Source organism: Leucopleurus acutus (assembly GCF_964270905.1).
Source record: "Leucopleurus acutus genome assembly, chromosome: 3".
NCBI lineage: Eukaryota > Metazoa > Chordata > Mammalia > Artiodactyla > Delphinidae > Leucopleurus > Leucopleurus acutus.
Window position 1 is genome coordinate 11,745,901 of NC_139145.1, and position 20,245 is coordinate 11,766,145.

At 48.7% G+C, this 20,245-nt stretch overlaps 1 protein-coding gene and 1 pseudogene across 5 annotated transcripts in view; both read right to left on the bottom strand.

Annotated features, from left to right (window-relative positions):
* Positions 1-4,622: 4,622 nt before the first annotated feature.
* Positions 4,623-20,245, bottom strand: part of PGPEP1 (pyroglutamyl-peptidase I) — a 41,742-nt gene continuing 26,119 nt past the window's right edge. For 2 of the 4 annotated variants that reach the window (XM_082837323.1, XM_082837322.1), the window contains exon 5: positions 17,449-17,755. In XM_082837323.1, coding sequence (XP_082693449.1) covers positions 17,563-17,755 — 193 coding nt within the window. In that variant the 3' untranslated portion in view covers positions 17,449-17,562. Of the gene's footprint in view, positions 5,165-15,991; positions 17,756-20,245 lie in introns of those variants that run through there. The other 2 variants (XM_082837324.1, XM_082837325.1) reach the window with 2 other exon arrangements.
* Positions 4,625-5,071, bottom strand: LOC309960493 (ferritin light chain-like; annotated as a pseudogene). The gene has a single exon. The product of its transcript is annotated as a ferritin light chain-like (transcript).

Consider the following 20,245-nt stretch of genomic DNA (forward strand, 5'->3'; position numbering starts at 1 on the left):
CCCAAAAGGAAACCATGTCCCCATCCGCAGTCGCTCCCCACGGCCCCTCCTCCAGCCCTTGGCAGCCACGGAAACTGGCCCCAGAGAGTTGACAGAAGCAGAAGACTAACAGGAATTCTTGAGTTTGTCTTGCAGAGCAACAGATAGGGGAACAGCTTGCTGAAACCCCTCTGCTTGTAAACTGTCTTCACTGATTAAGCTTGCTTTAGTTATTTTTTCTTTCATTCTTTTCTTCCTCTCTTTAATTGCATACCTTCCCAGAGTCACGTAGGCCAGTTGTTTTACAGGAACTTGGAGTCAGCTCTTGTGCAACTAAGGCTGATGGGGACCACTGACCCCAAAACTGGGCCCGTGCAAGCATTGAATGAATGGCCTTTTTTTTTTTTTGCGGTATGCGGGCTTCTCACTGTTGTGGCCTCTCCCATTGCGGAGCACAGGCTCCAGACGCACAGGCTCAGCGGCCATGGCTCACGGGCCCAGCCGCTCTGCGGCATGTGGGATCCTCCCGGACCGGGGCACGAACCCGTGTCCCCTGCATCGGCAGGCGAATTCTCAACCACTGCGCCACCAGGGAAGCCCTGAATGGCCTTTTGACGTCAGAAAACTCCACCCTCAGATCATGCTAAGTGCCTCCATTTTTGAAGATGCAGAAACATGTAACCCAGATACGCCTGTGCAGAACACTGATTACCTCACCTTTTCCCCTACCTCCAATCACCTTTTCCTATGCCCAAGACCACCCTGCTTCTCCCATAAATATCCCAACCTCCTCGTCTTTGGGGAGGCAGATCTGAGACTTGTTCTCCCGTCTCCTCGCTTGGCTGCCTTATGAATAAATTCTTTCTCTGCTGCAAACCTCAGAGTCTCAGTGTTTGGTTTGCTGTGTGTCAGGCAAATGGACCCAGTTCGGTAACACTGGTATCAACATGTGTGTACAAGTTTTTGTTTGAACACCTGCTTTCAGTTCCTTTGGGTATATATCAAGGAGTGGAATTGCTGGGTCTTGTGTTAATTTTACGTTTAACTTGTTGAGAAATCACCAAGCCTTCTCCTGTCAGTTTTATTTTTCATTATGAAATATTCCAGGCATATACACAAAAGTATCAATAATAAAGTAACAAACACCCAAGTACCCAGCACCCTGCTGAAGAAACATTCCCAAGAGAGCTGAAGCCCGTGTACATCTCCACCACCCACCACTCATCAAGCCTTTGTCTAAAATTGGGATTTGATTTGATCATCCCCATGCATGCCATACACACACACACACACACACACACACACACACACACACACACACACACATATATATATATATATATATATACACACATATATATAGTAAGTATATTTAAAATTTTATCAACAAAATGGTGCAGTATGCAGCTCCAACGTCTCCTTCCCCTACAGGACCATCAAACAAAAACTATCAGAATTGACTTTGTTAGAACTCTGGAAAACAGAAATTTGTAACAACTAAGTGCATATTGAAGCAAGAAAAAGGCAACTTGAAAATGGTAGGAAAACTTTGTGGCATTTCCAGTTGCCCTTGCCCCACCCACTCTGCAGCTCGGCTGTGGTCTTTGTTTTTTTTTAATTTTTATTTATTTTTTATTTTTGGCTGCATTGGGTCTTCATTGCTGCACGCATGCTTTCTCTAGTTGCAGCGAACGGGGGCTACTCTTCACAGTGGTGTGCAGGCTTCTCATTGTGGTGGCTTCTCTTGTGGAGCATGGGCTCTAGGTGTGTGGGCTTCAGTAGTTGCGGCATGCGGTCTCAGTAGTCGTGGCTCACGGGCCCTCGAGCGCAGGCTTAAGTAGTTATGGTGCATGGACTTAGTTGCTCCGCGGCATGTGAGATCTTCCCAGACCAGGGATTGAACCCATGTCCCCTGCATTGGCAGGCAGAATCTTGACCACTGTGCCACCAGGGAAGTCCCACAGCTGTGGTCTTGTAGTGGAAATAACCCATGTTCCCAGTGCAGGACCCTGGTCCTTGGATCTGGTGGGAGCAGTGCAGATCTTATTCACAAATTATTGTGTAGGTCTATTCTAACCTGTCTGGGGCTTCTTGAAGGACTGACATGGGTGCTCACCTCTGAACTGCCTAACTTGGAGCCCGGGCTGGAAAAGTGGTGGTTGTTGCTCAAAAGCACTGCAAGCTGAACCAAACATATACAGACACTTAGGGCAAAACACATTATCAACCACTTAAACCCTGAGAGGAAAAGCTGGGGGATATTATTTGGGAAATTAGGACATTCAAAAGCACCTGTGTATATGAAGGGAATTTAGAAATCCATGTACACACCCAGGGGCAAGACTTATGCTCAGAAGAGAACTGAGAAGACTCTGAGCTTCACCTCAGGCTGATCCCTAGTCTCAGTACAAACCTGGCTAAAAGTTAAAGGAGTATTCCAGCCCAGAACCCATCTACAAACACTGGGAGATGTGGATTTTGTTTGTTTGTTTGGGTTTTTCATTTTTAGCTCCTGGCATTCAAGGAAATCTCTGTCAAGACATTAGCCGGACATGAGCTAAATGGACAGAGACATCAGTGACCACACATGAAAAGGAATACAGTCTTTGCAAAAATAGTTTGGAAAAGTACCTAAACAAAAGGAATACTGCAGGCTTCAACAATTCAAAAACAAAATCAAAACAGCAAAACCCTCAGAAAGGCATAGAACCTGATTTCCAGAGTTTGCCACATTATAATATTCAAATGCCTAGTTTTCAACAAAAAAAAAAAACACAAGACATAAAAACATGAAAGAATGGCCCATTCAAAGGAACAAAAGTAATTGACAGAAATCATCCCTAAGGAAGCCCAGACATCAGACCTACTAAACAAAAACTTTAAAACAACTATTTTAAACATGCTCAAAAGCTAAAGGAAAAAAGAAAGAAAAAAAAAGCTAAAGGAAAACATGAAAAAAGAACTGAAGGAAATCAGGAAAATGGTTTATGAACAAAATGAGATATAAATAAAGAGACACAAATTATAAAAAGAAACCAAACAGAAATTCTGAATCTGAAAAGTACAATAACTGAAATGAAAAATTCACTAGAGGTGTTCGAAAGAAGATTTGAGCAGGTAGAAGAAATAATCAGCAAACCTGAAGACAGGACAATTGAAATTATCAAGTCTGAAGAGCAGAAATAAGAAGGAAGAAAGGTGAACTGAGTCTAAAGGACCTGTAGGACACCATCAAGAGGACCAACATATATATTATGAGAGTCCCAGAAGCAGGAGAGAGAGAGAGGAAGGGCAGAAAGAATATTTGAAGAAATAATGACCAAAAACTTCCCAAATTTGATGAAAGATACAAATCTACACATCTCAGAGGCTCAGTGAACTCCAAGTAGAATATACTCAGACCCACACTGAGACACATTGTAATCAAACTGTTGAAAGCCAGAGACGAAAAAGCGAAACTTGAAAGTATTAGGAGAAAGCTATTTATCAAGTACAAGGGATCCTCTATAAGATCAACAGCCAGTTTTTCATCAGAAACCCTAGACTCCAGAAGGCAATGAAATGACATACTTAAACTGCTGAAAGAAAAACTGTTGACCAAGAATTCTATATCCAGCAAAACCATTCTTTAAAAATAAGGGAGAGGGAATTCCCTGGTGGTCCGGTGGTTAGGACTTGGCGCTTTCACTGCCAGGGCCCAGGTTCAGTTCCTGGCTGGGGAACTAAGATCCCACAAGCTGTGCTGCATGGCCAAAAAAAAAAAAGAAAGAAAGAAAGAAAAAGAGAAAAAAAAGAAAGAAAGAAAGAAGGAAAGAAAAAGGGAGAAATCAAGACATTCTCAGGTAAGCAAAAGTTGAGGGAGTTTGTTACCATTATACTTGCCATGCAAGAAATGCTAAAGGGAGTCCTGCTGGTTAAAATGAAAGGACCCTAAACAGTAACTCAAAGCTGTATCTAAGACTTGAAGGGAGAAGTAAATAGTTCTACAATAACAGTTGGAGACTTCAATACCCCATTTTTAATAATGGATAGAACATCTAGACAGAAGATTAAAGATATGGAGGATTGAGCAGCTCTCTAAACCAACTAGACCAAACAGACATCTATAGAACACTCCAACACCACAATACACATCTCTATCAAATGCACATGGAACATGCTCCAGTATAGATCAGCTATTAGGCAAAAAAGCAACTCTCAGTACATTTTTTGGCATCATTTATTTAATTTTATTTTTTATTGAAGTATAGTTGATGTACAATATTATATAAGTTACAGATGTACTCTCAATAAATGTTAAAAGGCTGAAATCATCTCCGGCTACAATGGAATAAAGCTAGAAATCAATAACAGAAGGAAAGTTGTTATGTTCACAAATATGTGGATATTAAACAACACACTCTTTTTTTTCCACTGCAGAAAGTTTTATTGTTTCCATTTGGTTCAAGGCTTGGGAGAGAGCTGCAGGGTGGTTAAAAAGCTGCCTAGTGGCTGCAGAGACGGGCTTCAGGCAGAAGCTCTGATGCCAGAGGGGCTCCTCAGAGGCTGCTGGACTTCAGAGACTCCTAGTCATGCTCGAGGGTGAGTACTTCCTAGAGATACTCGCCCAGCCCAGCCTGGGGACCAGCCATCCTGTGGAGTTTGGTCAGGTGGCACCCATCTTCTTGATGAGTTTCACCCCCTCATCTAGGGAGTGGCTCTCCAGGAAGTCACAGAGGTGGGGGTCTGCATGGGCAGAACCCAGGGCATGCAGGTCCAAAAGGGCCTGGTTCAGGTTCTTCTCAATGAGAATGGCATCTTCCATAGCGTCCTGGGTTTTACCCCACTCATCCTGAGATGGCTTCTGCACATCCTGGAAGAAGGCACGGCCGCTGCGCTGGTTTTGCATTTTCAAGAGACACTCAGCGCCCTCGCACTTCTCTTTGGCCAATTCGAGGGAAAAGTGGCCCACGCCCTCCAGAGCCACGTCGTCAGGATCAAACTAGAAGCCCAGAGACAGGTAGGTGTAGGAGACCCACAGATGCATGTTGACCAGGCGATTGATGGCGGCCTCCACCTCAGTGGAATAATTCTGATGAATCTGGGAGCTCATGGTTGATCGGTAATAAGGAGTTAATCTCGAAAAATGGTGTTGGCTGGTCCCGGTGACCGAGGATAACTGAGTGGCTGATTCTGAAGGCTGTGACTGGAAAAAAATGTTGGAGGGTGGTCAGAGGCTGGAGCAAAGGGTGTCCCTGGGTCTGTTCCATCCAAACACTGTTGAAGCAAGAGACAGATGCACGGGACTGCTGAGCACACTGCTAACACACTTTTAAAGAAACGATGGATCAAAGAAGAAATCACAAAAGAAATTGGAAAATACTTGGGGATGAATGAAAACAAAAATACAACACGTTAACGAACAAAACTTGGGTCTGCTCGCCCACGTGCAGTAAAGCCAATCTATTGACACCAGGTTGTAGTGAAGGAAAGTGCAGCATTTATTGCAGGTACCAAGCAAGGTGTCCAGGGAGCTAGTGTTCAAAACACCTGAACTCCCTGGTGGCTTTCAGGGAAAGGTCTTTAAGGACAAGGTGAGGGAGCGGGGTTGTGGGTGTGTGATCAGCTCATGGACATTCTTCTGATTGGCCAGTGGTGAGGTAATCGGGAGTCAACATCATCAACCTTCTGGTTCCAACTGGCCTGAGGTCTACGTGCTTGTGGGCAGCATATGGTTACCCTTTTCCACCTGGTGGAGGTTTCAAGTATCTGAAAAACAACTCAAAGGATGTGGCTCAGAATATTATCTATAGCCCTTGAGATGGAACTAAAGGTTCTCGACTGTTTAATGGTTAAACTAGTATTATTTTGTCTTGATTGACTGTTTTCCCTCCTTTCTGCATTTTCTCACTTCTCTGATTAAATTTATGCTTTGGAACTTGAAGAAGGCCTAGGAGCCTAATGTTCTTCTACAGACAAGAGGCAGGCAGAGGACATGGCGGGGTCATGGTGGGGGGGTCTGTCCCAGGAAGGCCCCATAGGGTCCTGGTCAATTATAAACATACTAAAAGTTATCAAGAACCTAACTTTATACTTTGAGGGAATAGGAAAATAGGAGTAAACTAAAATCAAAGGTAGTAGAAGTTAGGAAATCATAAAGATTAGAGCAGACATAAATTAAGTAGAGAATAAAGAAATAATAGAGATACTTCCCTGGTGGTGCAGTGCTTAAGAATCTGCCTGCCAATGCAGTGGACACGGGTTCGAGCTCTGGGCTGGGAAGATCCCACAGGCCGTGGAGCAACTAAGCCCGTGCGCCACAACTACTGAGCCTGCACTCTAAAGCCCGCAAGCCACAACTACTGAGCCTGTGTGCCACAACTACTGAAGCCCATGCGCCTAGAGCCCGTGCTCTGCAGCAAGAGAAGCCACTGCCATGAGAAGCCCGCGCGCTGCAGTGAAGAGTAGCCCTCCCGCTCGCCGCAACTAGAGAAAAGCCCGTGAGCAGCCATGAAGACCCAACTCAGCCAAAAATAAAAATTAATTAATTAATTAAAAAACAAAAAGAACCAAAAAACTTCGGGATTTCCCTGGTGGTCCAGTGGTTAAGACTCTGCGCTTTCAATGCAAGGGACGTGAGTTTGATCCTCGGTCAGGGAGCTAGGATCCCATATGCCACGCTGTGTGACCAATAATAATAATAATAATAATAAACCTTCCAACAGAGAAGTCCAAGACCAGATGGCTTCACTGGTGAATTCTGAATCATTTACGGAATAATACCAATTCTTATCTAATTCTTCGAAATAATAGAAGGGGAAGTGACAGTTCTAACGAGGCCAGAATTACTCTGATAATAATGACAGGTAAATATGTTGCAAGAAAAGAAAATTACACACTGTGAGATAATAGGAAAAAAATATATATATATTGGTCTCTGCCCCCGGTTCCTGGCACAGAGCTCCTGAAAACCTTGTAACTTCCTATGTGATAAGAACGCTCGGAGCATCTTTTGTTCTAATATTTGGTCTTTGACCCTAGTTCCTGACACAGAGTTCCTAGAGCCTCTGGAATTTCCTGGGTGATAGGAGTGTCTTTCGTTGTAATGATGGGACTGGGTGGGCTCGTGGAATGCCCCTGGATGGGGGCTGGTCACCAGGAGGGCCAAGCCATGATTAGGAGTTTGGAATTTTCAGCCACACTCCCTCCCCCACCATTCTCCAGACAGGGGGGATGGCCTGAAAATGGAGTTAATGATTGATCATGCCTACGTGATGACGCCTCCATAAAGATCCCAAAAGAACCGGGTTCAGAGAGCTTCCGGGCTGGTGAACACGTGCAGGTGCTGCAAGAGGGCATGGAAGCCGTGTGCCCCTTCCCGGATGCCTTGCCTTCCACATCTCCGTATCTTTTTCATGTTCTTCTTCTTTTTTTTTTTTTTGCCAGGGGCGGGGGTGGGCTTAAAACAGTAGCAATTTATTTTCTCACAGCTCTGGAGGATACAAGTCTGAAATCAAGGTATTGATAGAGCCACGCTCTTTCTGAGATCTATAGGGAAGAATCCTTCCCTGCCTCTTCTAACCTCAGGTGTTTGCCGGCAATCCTTGGTGTTCCTCGGCTGGTAGAGGCATCACTCCAATTTCTTTTTAAATTAAATTAAATTTATTTATTTTTGGCTGCGTTGGGTCTTCATTGCTGCATGCGGGCTTTCTCTAGTTGCGGCAAATCAAAACTATGGTGAGATACCACTTTATTTATTTTTAAAATGTATTTATCTATTTGTTTGTTTGTTTATGGCTGCGTTGGGTCTTCGTTGCTGCCCGTGGGCTTTCTCTAGTTGCGGTGAGCGGGGACTACTCTTCGTAGCGGTGCGCAGGCTTCTCATTGCCGTGGCCCTCGTTGCGGAGCACGGGCTCTAGGCACCCGGGCTTCAGTAGTTGCGGCGCACTTGCTTAGTTGCTCCGCAGCATGTGGGATCTTCCTGGACCAGGGCTGGAACCCCTGTCCCTGCATTGGCAGGGGGATTCTTCACCATTGCGCCATCAAAGAAGTCCCGAGATACCATTTTATACCCATTAGCATGGCTATTAGGAAAATAACAAGTGTTGGTGTGGAGAAATTGGAACCCTCTTGGACCTCTGGGGGAAATGTGAAATGGTGCAGCTGCCGTGGAAAACAGTTTGGTAGTTCCTTACAAAGCTAAACACAGAATGACCATATGATCCAGCAACTCCACTTCTGGATATATATTCAAAAGAATTGAAAGCAGGGACTCAAACTGAGCTTGTACACCAATGTACACAGCAGCGCTATTCACAATAGCCAAAAGGTGGAAACAATGCACATGTCCACCAATAACTGAATGGATAAACAAAATTTGGTATATCCACACAAGGGACTATTACACAGTCATAAAAATAGAATGATGTTCTGTTCCATGCTACAACGTGGATGAACCTTGAAACATTATGCTGAGTGAAATAAGCCAGTCACAAAAGGACAAACGTTATATGATTCCACTGGTATGAAATGTCTAGAATATGCAAATTCATAGAGACAGGAAGTCAATTTTATGTTACCAGGGGCTGGAGGAAGAGGGGGTAGAAATGAGGAATTATTGCTTAACTGTTACAGAGTTTCTGTTTGGGGGTGATGGGAAAGTTTTGGAAGTAGATAGTGGTGTTATACTATATGTATGCTCAACATTTCAGATGTACTTAATGTCACTAACAGTCCACTTAAAAATGGTTAAAATGGCAAATTCTATGTATGTTATATATATTTTACCACAATACAAAAATGCAAATTAAAAAAAACTTTATAAAAATGGTATCACACTGTTACAATTATTTTCACTCAAGGGTCTGGATTGGAGATTTTTACCTGCAAGTCTGGCCCATCCTTTTTCACTGCTGTATAGTAGTCCATCGTAAGAACACACCCGAATATTTCCCAAGTTTCCAGCTCCTTCTTATTATGAACCATGCTGCTTGGAAGGCATGCACATGTAGGTTTCTCTAGGGTTCACACTAGGACCAGGAGGGCGGGTCCAGCCATCCTCAGCTGTGTTAGCATGGCCAAATTGTTCTTCTGAGTGGTCAAGCCAATTCCCACGCCCATCACCAGTGACTCTGTCCCCTGCCTAAGAGTGAAATGGGATCTCAGTGAATTTTTTTCCCTGATGACTAGATTGAGCTTCTATTTATTGGTTGTCCTGGGTTCATCTTCCCAGAATTGCCTTTTCATGCCTGTACTGCATTGAATAGTGTGTCCCCAAATTCATGTCCACCAGAACCTCAGATTGTGACCTTGAGGGTCTTTGTAGATGTAATTATTTACATTAAGATGAGGTCATACTGGAGTAGGGTGGGCCCTAAATCCAAGGACTGATTACTTTGTAAGAGGACACACGAAGATGGAAGCAGAGATTGGAGTGATGCAGCCACACGCCAAGGGACGCCGACCAGTGCCAGAAGCCACCAGAAGCCCGGAGAGCGGCCTGGGACCAATTCTCCCTCACAGCCTCCAGCCCTGCTGACACTTTGATTTGGGACTTCTGGCCACCAGAACTGTGAGAGAATAAATTTCTGCTGTTGTAAAGCAGAAATGTAAGACCCAGTTCGTGGTCATTGTTATGGCAAAAACAATGCCATCTGCCCATTTTTCTGTGTGGTGTTTTTTCTTTCCGTCTAGTGTGTCTGGTGGAGTGGGGGCACTTCATATGTCCTGGAAGCTATTCCTTGGTCAGTTAAATGCATCGCAGGTATCTCCTCTCTGTCCCTGGCTTATCTTTTCAATTTCTTGATGGATTTTTTTGGTGGCCGAAAGTTTGAAATTGTGACTGATTCCAAAGGACTGTCCCAAAAGTATTCATTTTTTTTTCCTTGTCAAGAGCAGGTTTTCATTTTTCAGGCAGTTAAGCCTGGGGTATAATTTTCTCTCTTCCCGTGATGCTCTCAGCCGGCCGTGACTTCCCTGCCTTCGGGGTTTGGGCCTCTGCCAGCGCCCCTACCTCTCAGAATCAGAGCTCAGTGGGGGAAGAATGGGGACAGCTGAGTGTGAGTCAGCAGGGCCTGGGCTGCAGGCGGAGCGGGGGCCGGAAGTGGTCAGCTCGGGCCCTGGGACCGGCTGTGCGGATTCCTGGCTGCGGGTGGTCACCAGCACAGCCCAGGCCGGGCAGGAAGTGGGTCAGCTGAGGCATCAGGCTTGGAGCCCCACATACTCACTGCCCGGAACCCATAACCTCCCGACCTCCCGCCCCCACACGACCCCCTCCAGCACCCTGGTTTGCAAGCCTGCTCCCGTAATGGTTTCACTGACCACAGTGTGCATTTACGGAGCACCTGCTGTGCGCTAGGCCCTGGCTGAGTGTGGACCCCCAGCCCTGCCAGGTGGCTGGGGGAATCAGTTCCCTGACACTGGGGGAAACTGAGGCCCAGAACAGGGCAGCCCTGTGTATGACTCACACAGCGTGGTGTCCCAGTCACCCAGCATCCCAAATCCTCCTCCTTGGCTGGCTGGGGCCCTCTCCACCTCTAGGTGTCCTCACCCTAAACACAGCAACTTAGAAGAAAAAACAGCTAGGAAGTTTCCACGTTTTCTCTCTTTGCCTCCCTCAGTCCCTCTCTCTCTCTCCTTTGTTCTCTCTGCATTTCTGTTTTTCTGTTTCTCACCACCACCCCCATCAGTGTGTGTGTGTGTGTGTGTGTGTGTGTGTGTGTGTGTTGGGGGTGGGGACAGCCTGAACGCACCCCTCCTCTCTTCCAGGGGACCAGGACACGTCCGGGCAGGTCTGGACACTCCTTGTAGAAACTGCTGACTGCCTAGTGGCAAGATGCCAGGGCAGGAAGGAGCCAGTAGGAAGGTTGAAGAGGGTGTGCAGGAAGGCCTAGTTTGGGATTTCTGGTGTGGTGCTTTGCCCTTCTTACCCCCACCCAGGCCTGTCACACTTAGAGTGTCCCAAGATGACCTCAGCATCTTCCCCCAAAACTTTGGGTTTTGAGGGATGCATAGGAGTTATCTAGGTGTAGATGGAGGAGGGGGGACTTCCAGGCAGAAAAGACAAGCTGGGGTCAGCAGAGACAAGGGAAAAGGGGTTCAGATGTCCAGCAGAGGAGTCTGGCTTGCTCCTGTGGGCCAAGGGGAGCCACCAAGGGTGTGAGAGGTGGAGAGGGGCCCAGGCAGATCCCTGGAATGGGATGGACTCTTGTCTGAGACCCTCACCTTTAAGACCGAGAACATCCAAGCGAGAGCTGAGGGAAAACTCTGTTGAATGGGGCCAAGGCTTACCCTTGAATGAGCCTCCCTGAATATACCTTAGACCCTTCAGCTGCCTGTCTGTCCCCCATCACAGCTGGGACCCCTGCACTGTACTCCCAGCCTGGAAGCTGCTGGTTTCCTGGTGTGTCCTCAGTCCAAAGCCCAGTGCACAGTAGGTAATTTATAAGTTCCTGGAGCAGCCAAGAGGAGATGGGGCTCTAGAGGCAGGGAACAGGCAGGGTGGGGGCCTCAGCTGGAGGAGGCGCCTGGCCTTCAGGGGCGTGTCATCCCCCTTCCCCTCCCTGGAGGCTCCTGCGCCTCCCTGCGCCCCCTGTTGGCCTCAGAATGGAACACCCAGCCCCGACCCCTCTCCTCTCTCCCATAGCTTATTGCACACGTATTATGTGCCCAGGGCTGTTCTGGGTGCAACAGACACAGGGGACCCCAGACAGACCTGCCTGTCCTCCGGGACTCCCATAGAACTAGTCAGTTACTACCCAGAGTATGTTGGCACGAGGGTGGGGGGGAACCAGGCAGCTATGGGAGGCAGAGGAGGTACCTGGACAGCCAGGAGGGCTTCCTAGAGGAGGAAGTAATAGTAGTTGTACTTATTAAGTAAGTACTATGTGCCAGAGCTGTAAAAGCAGAATCTCACTGAATTCTCACACAAGGCCCATGAGTGCGGGGAACGGAGGCTCAGGGAAGTGGGCCTCAGATCGTCCCCCACCTCTCAGCTTCTCATAGCCTTTGGAATAACACCCAGACCACTCGCCAGGCCTTGAGACCCTGCGCCATCAGCCCTGCTACCCCTCCCACATCCCCTCCACCTGAATCACCCAATCTCTTCCACACACAGCCATCCCTCTTGGCCTGCAACTTGTAGGGTACAGTTGAGGTCAGGGGGTTTCTCTCTGGGCAGCGTGGCCAAGGGTAGGCGGCGGTTCCCGTTGAACCAGGGAGGTGAGGGGAGGTTTCCAGGATTTGGGAAAAGGATCCCCCATGTAAAAAGGACACAGCCCCTTCCAGTGACCACAGGAGCATCTATATGGTACACCTGGGGCCCTGCTCACACCCCAGGGCCGTGGAAAGAGCCAGCCTTAGAAGCAAAACCACCGTGCTATAGACACCTCATCTTGGGGTGCAAAGACCTTGGGGGCTCAGGGACTTGGAGGGGGTACCCCTTCCCCTGGGACCCATGTTCCCCAAAACAAGCCATTTCCTTACTGCTGAAGCCCCTTCTTCTTTGAAGGCCACTGACTCTGGAGTGTCCCCATTCCTGCTGAGGACAGACACAGGGGGATGACCGAATCCTGTTTCCGGTGTTCAAGCTGCTCAGTCCAGAGTAGCCGGCTTGGGTTCACATTCCCGCCCCTCCTCTCCTTGGGACAAGGGGCTTCAACTGACAGAGCCTCAGTTTCCCCAGCTGTAAAAGGTGGTAATAGCACCTCCCCCACAGGGGAATTCTGCACACACTGGGGGTCAACATGATCACGATTCAAATCCCACTCCCCACCCCGCTTGCTGTGTGACCATAGGCAAGTTACTCAACCTCTCTGTGCATCAGAACCAAGGCAGTGGGTTGTAGGAGGTAGAACACTCAGTACAGAAATCCTCTCATCGTTATCCATTCAGCACACTCATTGCAGGGGCCACACACCAAGTACCAGGTCACACACCAAGCACCAAGGACAGAAATACTGGTGATTTGAGGCCCCCTCTGCCAGTTGATGACCCCAGGTTGAGGATGACCCTGGCGGATGCCAGCTTCTCACAAAGACACACAAGAAATTGCATATTTCAACTGTTTTATTTGCTTTCTGGGGTGTCAAGTTTGGGGTCTCCCAGGGTCCAGCCCCCAGCAAAGTCTGGCAGACCCTTGCCCGGCCTGGGGTCCCAGACACGGCGCTTTCAGACAAGGCACTCATAGGGTTCAGGGAAAAGCCACCCCGAAGCTGCAGGGGCTGGACCCTCCTTTGGGGACAGAACACGGGGTCACCTTCAGCGGGAAGGGTTTTTCCTAGAGAGAGATTTACGACAAGATAGAAACCTGAGATGTTAAGGGAGCTCCGGAAACATGTCTGGGCAGGAGGAAGGCCAACTCTGTTTCCCACGATCCAGATGGGTCTCCCGTGGCATCCAGCCAGGCCTTGGGAGCAGAGAGCCCAATTCCAAACCGGCTTTCTCTGGGATTTCCTCAAAGTGTGCAGGACACAAAAGCCACTGGCGCCAGGTCCCACCCCTGCAAACGGCTTGGGTGAGGCCGGTCTGGGCAGCGGGGAACCAGGGCCTGGGGGTGCTTCTCTCTTTCCCATCCTGTCCCCTTTCTCTGTGCCCCATGTGTACTGCAGAGGCAGGCACTTCTGTGGGTCTCTGGGCAGCTGAAGGGAAGCCTTGGGTGAGGAGAGGGAGGAGGAGAAAAAGGTCTTAAGTGGGGGGAGTAGCTCGGGCTGGACTGGAGCCCTTGGGGGTCTAGGAACCCCTGAAACTCAAGCTGTGACAACTGCCCCTAAACTGGAGGACAGGATCTCGTAGCAGGTATGCCCAGTGTCCATCCAAGAACTAACTTTCAAGATGTGGATTTTGGGCAAATGTCCTTTCCCCTCAACAGCCATTCTGCCCTGGGTCTGAGGGGGATCCTGGCCTTTAACACACTTCTTCACTGCAAAAATGGAGATGTTTTTCCTCCCAGGGGCAGCCCTGGTCCCTTTACGAGGCACTTGTTCCATGAGAAGGGAAATTTAACTGGGGTTATAAAAACAAAGCCCTTTTTAGCTCCCCACAAGTCTGTGGAGGCCATGAGACTCTTGGCCACGAGGGATGACCTGACAATAAGGCAGCAGCCTCTGCCTGTATGACCACCATCAGCGCCTCACGCTGGCTGCAGGCTTGAGAAGGCTTCCAGTGGCCTCAGGGCAGAGGCTGGGCCCTCAGAGGAGAATGGGGCTTTGTCCCACCATCCCCGAAGGGGACTTCTGTGTTCAGACACTCCAAGAGGTGAAGAGGTCAAAGGTCAACAGTCTAGACAGTGGCAGCAAAAAACAGGCCAGTGTGGTGGGTGGATTTCCACGAGCAGCTCCCTTCCCCCTCCCGGTCACCCCTCGGGGGAACAGGCCTGTGGGTGTACATGCACAGCCACTGGCCCGGCTTCCTGGCAGAAACTTCTAAGATAACAGAAAGGCATCAACAGTATCCTTTTCCAGTCATCCCCTTGAGCAGGCCCTTTCTGTTCTAGAAGTTTCCACGCCAGCAAAGAGCAGGGCAGCTGAAAACTATTTTTCTTGCTGAAACGATCACAATCTGACCTTTCCCCAAAGACCTGGCACCGACTGGGAAGCCATGACCTCTGCCCACCCCCCCCTGCTGCCCCACGGCCCTGTCCCTCTCAGTGGCCAGGAGACCTTGGCTGTTCCTTGATGGGACCAGGTGAGCCAGGTGGCACCAAGCCCAGTCCACCAACTGGAATTGCTGCTTCTTCCTACCTTTCTTTCTATCCACTCCGTCTTAGTTCTTTTCCGAGCTACGTACTCATATGCAGACCCCCGACCTCCTTTTTGGTGGGAAGCGGGGCGTCAAAGGGGCTTAGAGAAGAATAAAGTTATAAGGTGCAGAGGCTCTGGCACCTTAAAGGAGATGCCATCACCCGACGCCCAGATCACTGTCTCTGCCCCCATCCCCCACCTCAGTACCCTCCACAGGACTCACCAGAGAGAGGCCCCCCTCCACTTTCCTATGAGTCCACCCCCAGCATCACTTCTCACTTTTCCCCCACCAGCCTTCCCGCCACATCCCTCAGCCCATCCTTCCACCATTAACACTCACTGCACCCACCCCTTCTGGCATTGCTCACCTCCGTACATGCCAAGCTGCACGCGCTTCACAGACTCATCCCTTTCCCTATTCTGTGCCCCCGACAACCCAGACTCTGAAATGACAAGGCAGAAGGAATGAGACTTGGCCCCCCTCTTCTCACACAGGGACATTTTTTTCTGGGACCCAACAAATGCAGACAGATATACCATGGATTGAATGGCTGAGTTTGCCCCAAAGAAAATGATAAAAAGTAATTAAAACAGGAAAATTTAAAAGCTGGCAGGGAGCGAGTGAAACGTTTAATGGCTATCTGATTAAACAAACATCATGAACAAGGACAGGGTTCTGGTTTGACTTGAGGAGGAAATCTAAAACCATGGCAGGAACACAAAAATGACACACACACACTCGACAATGATCAGACAATAAATTATATCTCTAAGTTGCTAAACCACATGGTGCTTTAAACAGAGAAGAGAAGGGAGGACAAAAGAAAGATGAAAATGCAGAGTTTGGGGATGGTGTGTCTGGGTTCCGTGGGCACCCAGCTAAGCTCAAACCTGGCTCACTTCCAGTCTTCCCTCCCTACTCCAGCTTGCCTAGGTCTATTTCCTCCTCAGAGCCCCACAGATCAGACCTTTAGAGAACAGAGCTAGTTAGAGCCAGATGCCATTCTTAATAAGACCTCTGGGGGACCCCCTGGCCTTGAGCCCCCCACCGCATTCAAAAAGCCACAACCTCTGCTCACAGAAGCCAGCTGAGTGAGTAGATGCCACGACATCCTATGCTCCAGATTTCTCAGGAGACTGCAAACTCGGACCAGGGATGTGGAGGGGGCATTTCTGGCAGATGGAGGGCTGGCATGGAGAGGGGAGCTAGGTCCTGATCATTTTACCCTGCGGGCCATGGTACACACCCACCATATGCTGACCCCACGTCACCATATGCCATATGCTGACCCCAGGTCACCCACCTGTGCCCACTTTTCCCCTCCAGAAAAAGCCCAGGACTCAGAAAATGCATTTCACTCAGAAACCTATCAACCTGGTCTCCAAGCGACACAGCAGCTCAACGGAGGCAGCAACCACCCTGGGCATCGGAACAGCAGGGAAAGAGGGCGAATGTTTAAGAAAACGAAACAAAACAAAAATCTCAGCTGTTTTCAAAAGAGCTGCATGCTGGGAAACACCAACATGATCCAACACAGCATCAGACTACAGCACGCTTCACACTTCGTGAAGCGGTAAAACTGCGCGTTCTCCAAAAAAATAGAAGAATACTTCCAAAACGTGTGCTTTCCTCACGGTTGCTCCTGCCACCCCCTCTCTCTGATGGGTGTCAGGGTCCAGCTGAATTTAGTTGCCTCCTGGGAGATGTCACTCTCAACCCTGCTGGTAAGTTCAAAGTCACCAGGGAGTGAGATAAAAATTTACCAGGGACTGAGATAAAAATTTACCGAGTCCTAGGCGCATCCAAAAACCAACTACACGAAACCTGCTGGCTGCCCCACCGCTCTCCTGCTCAAATACACCAGCACACATGGAGCTCAGCCCCCAGACTCCATTCTGGCCCTCTCCCCTTAAGGAAAACAAGCACCAAGACTGAAAATCCAGGTCAGATGTGGGGTAGGTTTGCAGCTCCTATGCACTTTTCCATTAAAAAAAAAAGAAAAAAGTCATGTGCCTGTTGAAATGAGAGTCTGCTTTCCCACCGGCAGCCCGGCCCCAGCGGCCCCGTGGGTACAGCTCACAGCTCGGTCGTTGAAAGGGTCAGTCAACCCTTTCAGTCTCCTGGGGCACCAGCCACCCCCCACTCCCCGTGGTCTGGCCATGGGCCCAGTGCCACAAGCCCTGAGCAAGGGGACCTCAATGTCACCCCCAAAACAAAGTTGTAGGTCCAGCGTTCAGGCCAGGAGGCTGAAGGGGCTGCACCCCAGGAAAAAGAAAAGACACTTCTGTGTTTGGCTAAAGCCCGCGTTTTAACCAAAGGGAATATAAATTACTCTGTGCCCAAACTAGCACTATTGTTTTTTAAAAAGAGTATAAGAAAGAAGAAAAAAAGCCATGCCACGTCCCAAGGCGGCCCTTGCCGGGGCTGTCCAGGCTGCTGGGACATGGATCGGGGTAGAGAGTCTCCATGACGTGTTTACATTTGGGAAGAAACAGTCACGGACGGAGGGAACTCTGGAATCCCTCCACCACAGACTCAGAATGGCAGGTAGCCCCAGCCATGGGATCACGGAATAGAGACACCTGAGCGGGGGTTCTCTGCAGAAATCAGGACCTCCCGGCTTCCTGGCTGCCACAGCTGTATCCCCAGATGCAAAGAGAAATAGAGGAAAAAAATCTTCACTGCGGCCTTCAAATCAACCAGTGCTTTTGCAGAGAAAAAGGGAGAGGAGGTGTGTAAGTTGGCATATTTGATCCAAAACAGATCCCCAGCTGATGGGCTCGTCCTTCCCGGTCAGGCCCCGGAGGGCGGACGTCTCTCTCAGGGTCCCTGGCAGAATGAGGTCTTGGGAGGCCTGAGCAGCAATCAGTGTTTGTGGCAACAGTTGAGTTTGCCTTCTGACTGCTCTAGGACGTCCAGCATCTCCTCGATGATGGCCTGAAGTGCCCGGCCCAGCTGGTCTGCATTGTAGGGCTTGCCCAGAGGGGGCACGTGAACAAAGGCTGAGCGGCCGTGACTCTGGTACAGAGAGGTATAGTAGGCGAAGTCGCAGAGGTACCTAAGCCACAGGGCGTGGGGGATGGGAAGGAGACCAAACGGGGTCAGAGAGTGAATGTTCCATTGAAATCCATCATAAGACACCCCCCCCGCCCCAACCTCACCCGTCATCCACAAGACAGAATACTGCTTCTCCCTCCCCAGGCCAGCAAATAAATAAATAAATAAATAACTCCAAGTGCTGGGGTATATGTGGGGAAGGAAGCAGTGTGAGATGCTTATGGCTGGGATACAAACTGCCCCAGGGGAGGGCAATCTGGCAGGCTAGAAAAATTACAAATGTGCAATATTCAATATTTTGTGATAAACCTTAATGGAAAAGAATATGAAGCAGAATATATATATATATATGTGTATATATATATATATATATCTCAATCACTTTTCTGTACAGCAGAAATTAACACAACATTGTGAATGAACTATACTTCAATAAAATTTTTTTAAAATAATTTTTGGGCTTCCCTGGTGGCGCAGTGGTTGAGAGTCCGCCTGCCGATGCAGGGGACACAGGTTCGTGCCCCGGTCCGGGAAGATCCCACATGCCGCGGAGCGGCTGGGCCCGTGAGCCATGGCCGCTGAGCCTGCGCGTCCGGAGCCTGCGCTCCGCAACGGGAGAGGCCACAACAGTGAGAGGCCCACGTAACGCAAAAAAAAATAAATAATAATAATTTTTTAAAAATTACAAATGCATAGACTTTATGACCTGATGTTTTGAGTTTTTAGACTATCTCAGGAGCCATCTGCACACAAGCACGAGAAAGACGAACAAGGTATCTGCTGCAGCATGATGTGTAAAAGCAGAAAAACAGGAAGCAACCGGCTAGGATCTGAATGTCCCCCCAAATCCCCTCCCACCCTGTGAGGACACGGCCAGAAGTCGGCAGTCTGCAACCTATAGGAAGGCCTTTATCAGAACACCACCATGAGGGTGACTGGATCCTGAACTTCCTTGCCTCCAGAGCTGTGAGCAGTAACTTTCTGTTGTTTATACACTGCCCAGTCTGGGGTTTTTTTTTTTTGGTTATAGCAGACTAAAACACCACCTAAGTGTCCCCTGACAGAGGAGTGGCTTAATGAACTCTGGTTCATCTGCACAGTGGAATACTATGCAGCCGTTTACAAGGCAGGCAGTGGAGCCACAGGAAGACAGAACTCGCTAAGACCCATGTCACATGCCCACAAGTGAAACCAAGGAAGGGAACTCTCATGAAAATGCACACCACGTAACCCCATCCACGTGAAAGCGAAGTGAAACAGGACAAAATTCGAAAGTAGTACGCCAGATGTCCTACATATGTATGGAAACATATGTGTGGGTGAGTAGGAAGGGTCATAATTTAAGTCTCTGATTTAACTGAGGGATCCCTGGGGCGGGGAGGGGCGGGGGGGGAGGAGAAAGGGCAAGAGAATCTTTCACAACAGGAAAGTATGAGAATATACTCTAGAATTATCTGAGTAACTTAAAATTAATTTAAGGGAGTTCCCTAGTGGCCTAGTGGTTAGGGTTCCGGGCTTACGCCGACAGGGCCCGGGTTCAATCCCTGGTCAGAGAACTGAGATCCTGCAAGCTGTGTGGCGCAGCCAAAAACAAAAAATATTAGTTGAAAAAAAAGACAGCCCGCGTGCCACAAATACTGAAGCCCGTGCGCCTGCAGCCCGTGCTCCGCAACAAGAGAAGCCACCACAATGAGAAGCCTGCGCACTGCAGCGAAGAGTAGTCCTCGATCGCTGCAACTGGAGAAAGCCCGCGTGCAGAAATGAAGACCCAATGCAGCCAAAAATAAATTAATTTAAAAAAAAAATGACTGGTGGGAGGGGGAAGGGGCAATATAGGAGAAGGGGATTAAGAGGTACAAACTATTCGGTATAAAATAAGCTACAAGGATATATTGTACAATACAGGGAATATAGCCAATATTTTATAATAACTATAAATGGAGTATAACTTTTTAAAAATAAATTTATTTATTTCTTTTTGGCTGCTTGGGTCTTCGTTGCTGTGTGCAGGCTTTCTCTAGCTGCGGCAAGTGGGGGCTACTCTTCCTTGAGCGGGCTTCTCATTGTGGTGGCTTCTCTTGTTGCGGAGCATGGGCTCTAGGCATGCGGGCTTCAGTAGTTGTGGCACATGGGCTCAGTAGTTGTGGCTCGCAGGCTCTAGAGCACAGGCTAGGTAGTTGTTGTACACGGGCTTAGTTGCTCCACGGCATGTGGGATCTTCCCGGACCAGGGCTCGAACCTGTGTCCCCTGCATTGGCAGGCGGATTCTTAACCACTGCGCCACCAGGGAAGCCCAGGAGTGTAACTTTTAAAAACTGTGAATCACTGTATTGTACATCTGTAACGTATACTATTGTACATCAACTATACTTTAATAAAAAAATAAATTAAGGGACTTCCCTGGTGGTCCAGTGGTAATGAGTCTGCCTTACAATGAGGGGGACACGGGTTCAATCCCTGGTCAGGGAACTGGAATCCCACATGCCACGGG